The sequence below is a fragment of the Perna viridis genome, chromosome 3, assembly GCF_037379345.1.
Source record: "Perna viridis isolate PV_CMFRI_1.1 ecotype Kerala chromosome 3, ASM3737934v1, whole genome shotgun sequence".
In the NCBI taxonomy this organism is placed as follows: Eukaryota; Metazoa; Mollusca; class Bivalvia; order Mytilida; family Mytilidae; genus Perna; species Perna viridis.
In genome coordinates, this window is record NC_142447.1 from 48,157,169 (window position 1) to 48,166,536 (window position 9,368).

Sequence of the window (9,368 nt, forward strand, 5' to 3'; positions counted from 1 at the left end):
GAGGAAATAAAGGAATGATGAGTTAACGACACAAATCAACTATAAAATTCTATAAAATCTTATTGATTGTACAAGTTGTTTCATTGTTTATTTGCAGTATTCATTAGCGTTCTGAAATGCCCATGATAAAATACTAAAGCAAATAATCTTAACAACATCTCTACACCAAGATCTTAAAACCAGACGAAATGTTTTATCCTGTTTCAATAAAGATTTATTAACGCAATAGAAAAAAAATAGAAAGATTTTATTAAGAATATTGTAACTTCCGTGCAGTGTTTGGTACAGATACTGAGAATCAATTCCCAGTACGTTAGTTCAAAGTAAGTTCATATTCTTCAGATGCAAATAATTCACTGGAATATTTCATGTAAACTTGAGACAACTACCTCAGTATGAGTATCAAATTAATTACTTGTTTCTGAAATATCCATAATGTTAATTTGTATTGCTGATCATTGACATGACTTTAAACTTGAGGCCTGTCAGACCGAAATAACAACTAGAGATGACCAAAGTACATGTACTATAATAGTGGTACTAGAATTTAACTGCCATGGTATTTGAGAATTTCACTTTACATTTTTTATTGGTTATTTACATTTTGGTTATATAAATTGAATTGCTTGAATAATTACTTGGTATTTTAAATATCTCTTTCCTCAGTTACAATATGGTTCTTCCATATTCCAGTCTTTACTGGCGTTTTTGTTGTATATTCTTTATTGTTGATTTTTGTTATCGGACCTATTAAATTGAATTAAACTAAAGAATATCATGCTATATGGTGGATACGCAGCAACAAAAACACGAAAAGTTGATTACAATTTTATTTGGAATGAAAAAAAAATATATAAAAAAAAATGTGTTGTTTCATCGATTTTTATTTGTCTTGCAGAGTTGAATTTAGTGTCAAATATATGACAACCTATTGGTTTTTAGAATCATTCGTTACTTTCTAAATATCAATGTTATTTGAACTGATCGATTTTCAAACTGATCATTTCTCATTTAACTCCTTCTATTTTTATGTTCATTCCTTTGTATTTGATTAAATGGATCAAATCTTTTAAAACACACATTCAGTATGCATTGTTTCCAAAAATAAAACAAATACAGGAATCAGTCGACAAATTATAAAGAAATGCTACTGTCTTAGGGTAAGATCTTTTTTAATGATTTTGTTTACTAGTTTCACGAGTATAACATAATTGCAGGACAACTAAGGCGTTCGGAGCACAAAATGTAAAGAGTGTTTTACATTATACACAAACACTCAGTGAAAATTTTATATCTAAAAAAAAACAACTGCTAGACTTTTTACTTTGTTTGGATTTGTGATTAATACTACGATTTATACACCACTTCGAATGAATTTAAAATTATTAAACCTGCATGCTAATTGTTTCCATTTCGTTTAATTACTGCCAAAACTTACCAAAATTGTTAATAATGTTGTACTTAAGTTTTCTAACAAAAGATCTAAATATTTAGGTTTGTCAGCATAAACAATGGATACTACAGATGATAGATTAAGTTTATTCTGTGACCATTGTAAACATGAGGGGTACTCACAAGACTCAATGGCTTGGTGTGTTGACTGCAGAAAACATTTTTGCTCGGAATGCCTTTTGGTAAATAGAATGAAGAAGCAAAAGCACCAGTTTCTCAGTACAATGAAGTACCGAGAATTCCTTATCAATAGTTTCTTTGGTAGATTCGAAAATTGTTACGTCCACAGTGATGAAGACTCAAAATATTATTGCTTAAAACACCAAACTTCGTGTTGTTCTAAATGCAGACGACAGGTTCACGCAGCGTGTGGAAGCAACGTCATCAATACATCTAAAGTTGCAATGAAAATGCGCACTAACGTATCTTTTCCGGATTTAAATGAGAAGTTAAAAGATGCTCTACTGTCATTCGAAACCTTAATAAACGAAAACTTTGAATACAGGAAAAGGCTAGAGTTGATGAGAAACAAGGTAACAGACGATTTTCTTCAACTCAGAGTACATATCGATGAGCAATTAGAAAGAATTCAGACTGAACTGCTCGAACAATTAGATAGATCATACAAACAACAGATTGACAATCTAGATAATATTTTAACATATACGGAAGAGATAAAGGAAGAAGTCAATCAACTCAAGGTCGATGCTGATGTTGTCGCTAAAAAACTTCCAGATTTAGAATTATTCTTCTTCGTAAAAGCTGCTGACAAACATCAGCTGATCACTGAAACAGCGATACAAGAATTAAGGAAAACAAAAATTGACATTAAGTTTAGGCATGATATCGATATAGGAATGAAAGATTTGAATCAACTGTTAAAGCGTATAACTAAAATTCAAATAAGGGGTGATAATATTTCTAATGTTATACTGAAAGAAAAAAAGACTGAACAAGAGGGAAAGACTGTGAAGTCTGTAAGCAATGAGGACCTAAGCCTTCCTTTGGGAAGAGACACCCCTAGCACAAATGTAAGTGACCTTTCTCCAAGAGGAATCGGCAGTACTTACCGCCTTACTAATAGAACTTCAGCTCGATCTTATTTCCCTTTAAATGAGGAAGACAATGTAGACGAGGAACACAACAATACCGAAAGCCGAAGTCAAGTAACATCTCGGAGCACGTTTAGGACAAGTTCTTCAGCATTGTTCCTACAAATGAAAAAATCTGCCGATGATCATGGCAGGGTTAGCCAACTTTCATTCAAAACAGAAAAGTCGCCAAAAGAATATGAACAATTTGTGGAAAAGCTGAGACATGGACGCCTAAGTAGAATAAGAGAATCAGACGTACGTACCGAAGACGACAATGTTTCTGGAGTAAAAACTAATATTCGTAACGAATCTTTCTCTTTGACCATCAAGTTTAGGCTTCCGAGACGTCAAAAATCTTCCTTCATCACAGATGTGCGCTGTATTTCTCATGGCCGATTTGTTCTGTCAGATTATGACAACCAATGTATAATGTTGTATGACCTACATGGAACATTAACAAAAGAAGCAACTCTTGATAAACATCCACAGTGTATTGCCGTCATGCCCGGGAGTGAGATAGCTGTATCCATTTCGCAATCAAGGAGTATTGTGGTTTTAGATACAAGTTCCCTACAAACGGTGAGACATATTACTACTCCATATGAATGTGAGGGAATAACTTTTACAGAAAATAAATTAATTGTTAATTGCAAACATGAAGGAATTTTTATTCTTAGCAAATCCGGAAAAGTTCTGTCAAAATTTCCAAAACTTACAGGCGCTATGTATCTAAGTATGAGTATAGACCACAAACTGGTCTGCTCCATTGGAGTTCCTGGTATTGTAATTGCGATGTCACTTGACGGACGTGAGACATTTCGATTGAAAGGAAATGATATAAAACGTCCAAGTGGAGTAACGTGGGACCAGTTCGGAAATATATATGTATCGCTGTGGGCCAAAAACTCGATAATTCAAATACAAGATAATGGGAAATGTTTCCGGACGATTCTTGATTCAAATGACAAGATAGTTTCCCCCTGGGGAATAGATTATGACAGATCGACGGATATGTTAGTGGTTTCAACAGATAATGGGGAATCTATAGCGATATTTAAAAGAAATTCACACAAGTAATACTGTAGAGCTCGTGATTCTGTTATTTTTACAAAGACATATAGATATGTAAAAGAAAGCAAATAAAAAGCAGTTGTGGCTTCTTTTCTCCTCTACTTGCTGACCTATTCCTTCACTCTTATGAGGCTGACTGTTTAGCTGATCTGATCCAAAAGAACGAATATTGTTTAGCTAGGTCCTTTAATCTCAGTTACCACAATATAGATGACGTATTATCTTTAAACAATCCTAATTTCGGGGATTTGATCCAGCGCATCTACCCAAAAGAACTAGAGATAAAGGATACTACAGACACTGTAAACTCGGCCTCATATCTTGACTTACACTTAGAAATCGATGGTAAAGAAAAACTATTGACCAGACTTTACGACAAACGCGATGACTCTTCATTCAGAATTGTCAACTTTCCTTTTATCTGTGGCAATATCCCTTCAGCACCTGCGTATAGAATGTTCAAATCACAACTCATACGTTATGCCAGAGCTTGCCGAAACTACACAGACTTTTTTGTATGTTATGTTGCTACAAGATTGAAGTCATTACTACAGAGAAGTTTTATGGTCGTCATCATGAACTCGTGGATCGTTATGGTGTATCCATCTGCGCTATGAAAACTGAATTATTCAACGTATCATAGTTTTCTTTTCCTCGTTTGTCTACCCCGGACTTGACTTTTTACGAGCACTTTGGCGGATGTTTCTAGAAAAGCAGAGCTTACCCTACCGGTGCACCTGGTCCATGCTACCAGTTTTTAATGGAGTCCGAGTTGCTCATTTGCTTTTGTTACTTTGTATGTATGATTTCAGTTACTTCATGCTCTTTGTTGTGTATGTCTGTTTTTTTTTTTCATGTCTGGTCTTTGTTCCTGGACTACATTCTTTTTGTTACCGCTACAACAATGGTTCCCTTGATTATTCCTTCTTTAAGGCCCTACTCAAATTTTGACAAATTTAACAGCACTTTAACTGGCTCAAATTGATACAGGGAAGATAACGTAAACGTGTAGATGGGTCATATATATATATATATATATATATATATATATATATATATATATATATATATATATAGTCCATCGCAAATGTGATAGTTCTAACATCGTTGGGAATATATATATAGAAAGGTCTGAAAAATTCCCAACGATGTTAGAACTATCACATTTGCGATGGACTTTGTGCAGGCGGTGTTGCCATAGATGTCACAGCAGTACGAGTTCGAGTCCCGCGGAGGGAACGACCAAAAATTTGCATCCTAAATTTGACAGTTCTAACATCGTTGGGAATTTTTCAGACCTTTCTATACGTTTATATATCTACCCTGTATCAATTTGATCCGATGGAGCAGTGTAGCAAATAGAGTCGTCACATTCTGAGACGTTGTATAATATTGATTTGTTGTGACATGCATCATTAATTTGATCCTCTATCCTACATAATAACAGCTAAATGAACTGTCCCGTACTACCATACATCGTGTACTAAGTTACAGCCCTAGATTAATCCTACGACGAGGAATCACCCGGACAGCGAAAGCTACATTTTTCTATAGCCTAGCTGGCCGAGTGGTTTAGGGCGCTGGACTTTGTGCAGGCGTTGTTGCCATAGTTGTCACAGAGGTACCAGTTTGAGTCCCGCTGAGGGAACGACCAAAATTTTGCATCGTTGGGAATTTTTCAGATATATATATTAACATTTCAATATTGATGCCCGAGAAGAAAATTTAACAATGCTAAATTAAGTTGAAACAGTACATAAACAAATTTATGGAACCATTACAACTAATTTTAAGCCAGTGTATAATATTATCAACTGTCATTAGTAACACTAATATGTTGGAGTTGTAAAATAAGGATTAAGGTATCCATGACTGCTAATAGAGAAAGACTATAATTCCATTGCAGAATATGTTTGTGTAGTTTAATCTGATAAGACTTTGAGTGTTTGTTTTGCCTTATCCATTAGCTTCCTGTAGTCTATCTTGCTTTGAAATGTTACATTTTGAAGTATATCGTTCATGCCTTATGCAGTTATTACAATTATACTTTCTTGAAAATTGATTTTATAAATTGAATTTACCGATTTTCTAGTTTGCTTTAGAATTTGATATCTATCCCTTTTTAAGTCTCTAATATTGTTAGCGACTTCTTGCAATCGTAAGTTCAGTACTTTACATTCGCATATAATTTGCATAATCATATATTACTGCACCACCTAATGGTGCTAACCGGTGCCGTAAAACCGTCAATTCTAGCTTCAAACGAGATCAAAATGTACCTCTTAAATATCATACACATGTGTTCTACGTGTATTTTTTTTGTTTTTGTTTTTGTTTTTTTATTTTATTTTATTTTTGTTTGTTTGTTTGTTTGTTATTTTTTTGCTTGTATGAGCACGGAAAGTTTACATTAAAAGATGCAATGATCGGTTAGCATGAAGCTTAATAAAACAGTAGTCAGACTCCGATTCAGACACAGGGGCTTGTTACAATTGACTATATAGGTCATCAACATTATCAGGGCTCATATATATATATATATATATACAAACGTCTCAGAATGTGACCACTCCATTTGCTACACTGCTCCATCGGATCAAATTGATACAGGGAAGATATATAAGCGTATAGAAGGGTCTGAAAAATTCCCAACGATGTTAAACTGTCAAATTTGCCATGCAAATGTTTGGTCGTTCCCTCCGCGGGACTCGAACTCGTATTGCTGACACCTATGGCAACACCGCCTGCACAAAGTCCAGAGCCCTAGACCACTCGACCAGCTAGGCTATATAAAAATATAGCTTTCGCTGGCCGGGTCATTCCTCCTAGTGGTCTAGGTCGCTGGACTTTGTGCAGGTGGTGTTGCCATAGGTGTCACAGCAGTACGAGTTCGAGTCTCGCGAAGGGAACGACCAAAAATTTGCATCGCAAATTTGACAGTTTAACATCGTTAAGCCAGCTAAGCTATATAAAAATATAGCTTTCGCTGACCGAGTGATTCCTCCTTGTAGGATTAACCTAGGGCTGTAACTTAGTACACGATGTATGACGATAAGCGAGTTTGAAGACTTCAGTCTTTGATTTTAGTCGCCTGAATATAGCTGAAATATTGCTGATCGGGTGTTAAACCGCAATAATCTAGCAATCATTGATTTATTTAATACAGTACAAAGTTAATTTCAGATGTGACGGATAAGCATGCAAAATATAAACGAAAGTGTGAATGCTTTCATGCAATATCTAAAATCCTTGAGTAGTAGAAGTATTTAGTATTTATATTCGCCCGAGATGATTGTTTTGTTGAACTCTCTTTACCAACAATAAATGGCAAGCCATAATTGCATATAATTAAAGTCCGATTCTCGTATGTTAATTACGCATCAGTTACACAAATCTTTTGAATGTAAGACGATAGCCACATGAAAAAAAGGTGTACATATAAACGCCTTAAACTCATCGATCCATAGTAGTACGTATTTGTGTATCTTCTAGTAACAACTCTAAACCTATAGGATTTGCAGTTTAATTAGTTAATCTATATGCACCAAAATAATCTATGCTCAACTTAAATATCTATTATAATCCAATTTTATACGTCCGCCATGTGCATTCATGTCTTTTAAATTCTATTTCGGAAAGGTTACTGTATGGGTAGATTTCAGTTATGAATGCTAAATCAAGTTCCCAAATAAGGGATAATACACAATCGCTATAATTTTTTTATGTAGAAGGCTTCTAGTATTACACACAAGGACTTCACAAGGAAGATACAGAAAATACATGATGCTTCTCCCTCTTTGTTCACTAGTCTGTTCAGGTCACAATCTCCAAAGTCCATAATCTTTTTTGTGGTATGGTACCTTGAGGTAAAATTTCATAAACATCTACACACTTATTCTTATTTTTTCGTCTTGACACCAATTGTCTTCAACGACGATGACAACAACTTCATACCATTATACTTTGGTCAGTTCTTTTGCGGTTGTATCAAATTGTTACAAATAAACCTAAACTTGTTTTCGATACTGATCAGATGCTACATGATAATTGTAATAATGGAAAGTAAACATGGATACAAATGTTAAAACCTTAGTATATAGCCTTGGTTTGAATTATTTGTGGGATGAATAGAGTAACATAGTGATTAATTTTGAGGTTTTGAATGTACGTTTATTAGACCAGTTTTCAATGCTGGTACTCATCTTTAAAAGACACTAAAACGTTATCAGTCTATAGTAATGTCAAAAATGAATTTGGTATTGAGAAGTATTTGGTATTGAGAAGTATTTGGTATTGACAAGTATTTGGTATTGGGAAGTATTTGGTATTGACAAGTATTTGGTATTGGGAAGTAATTGGTATTGGGAAGTATTTGGTATTGGGAAGTATTTGGTATTGACAAGTATTTGGTATTGGGAGTAATTGGTATTGGGAAGTATTTGGTATTGACAAGTATTTGGTATTGGGAAGTAATTGGTATTGGGAAGTATTTGGTATTGACAAGTATTTGGTATTGGGAAGTAATTGGTATTGGGAAGTATTTGGTATTGGGAAGTATTTGGTATTGACAAGTATTTGGTATTGAGAAGTAATTGGTATTGGGAAGTATTTGGTATTGACAAGTATTTGGTATTGAGAAGTAATTGGTATTGGGAAGAAATTGGTATTGAGAAGTATTTGTTTAGTGATATAGGTGATGTACGTTCATTGTTCCAGTTAAGAAAGAGTAATCAAGGGAACCAAAGTTATAGCGGTAATCAAAAGAATGTAAGCCAGGGACAAAGAGCTTACAGACAATTTAGAGTTAAATATTTACCAAATTATTATAATTCATTGCTTAGTGTTAATGAATTGTACACATTATTATAGAATAAGAATTATGATGCTATATTAAAAAAAAGAATTATTACATATATCAGAGAAAGTTTAAAGCAGAACTATTACATATATCTTATATCTTTTATTATAGATGGAAAATAAGTTGTTACCATTGTGTTATTTTGTTCTTCGCTGTGAACAACCGTGTATAGTATTGCAATTTTCATATGTCATTGTTGTTTCTATAGTTACATTTGCAATAGTTTGTTTGATCTTTACGAAATAATGATTGATTTATTGATGGGGTTTAATACCCGAGCATGTACGAAATAAAGACATATCTATCTTATTTGAAACCAAAAAAAGGAACAAAATTACAACCTAACAACTTAGCAATAATAAGAAAGATAACTCTAAACTAATTGTCTAGACAAAACAAAAATTTGCAGCTTTTCTATTTTTGCCAATATAATTTCTGTAAAATGTATTTAAATAAATTAAGGTAAATTAAATAAATAAATTAAATATAAGACTTTTTAAAACTTTTTTTCCAAATGTTGAATGTTTTATATAATTCGCGTCCGTATCGAACAGTGTGATTTTAATATGTTCAAATAAAAATATTCGACACCTACACCTATATTTATAAACAAGTAAGTAATTTATCAATTTTTGCCTATCTATCGCTTGTCATTGCTACTTCAAACCAAATCCCAGACCGCTGGCATTGAATTGACCGATCATTTCTAATGCCGTGTATTTTAAATGGTTTCGTCATTCTTTGATCTTCTATGCTATCTTTGAAGATTGTGAGTGGATATTTTTGTATTGTATGGTGATGTATTCCGTGGGGAGTTGAATGTATTATTACGTGAATGTTTTTGGGTGTTTGTTGGTTGTTTCTTTCAGTTTGTTTTAGACCTCACTTTAAAG

The 9,368-nt window shown here is 33.7% G+C and overlaps 1 protein-coding gene across 1 annotated transcript; it reads left to right on the forward strand.

Moving 5' to 3' along the window:
* The first annotated feature begins 1,091 nt into the window (after nucleotides 1–1,091).
* On the forward strand, nucleotides 1,092–4,409 carry LOC148622666 (uncharacterized). The gene is made up of 2 exons (XM_088572682.1): nucleotides 1,092–1,160; nucleotides 1,495–4,409. Exon 2 carries the CDS (start codon nucleotides 1,512–1,514, stop codon nucleotides 3,621–3,623), a length of 2,112 nt encoding a protein of 703 aa, XP_088428808.1. The 5' UTR covers nucleotides 1,092–1,160; nucleotides 1,495–1,511; the 3' UTR covers nucleotides 3,624–4,409.
* The last annotated feature ends 4,959 nt before the right edge of the window (nucleotides 4,410–9,368 follow it).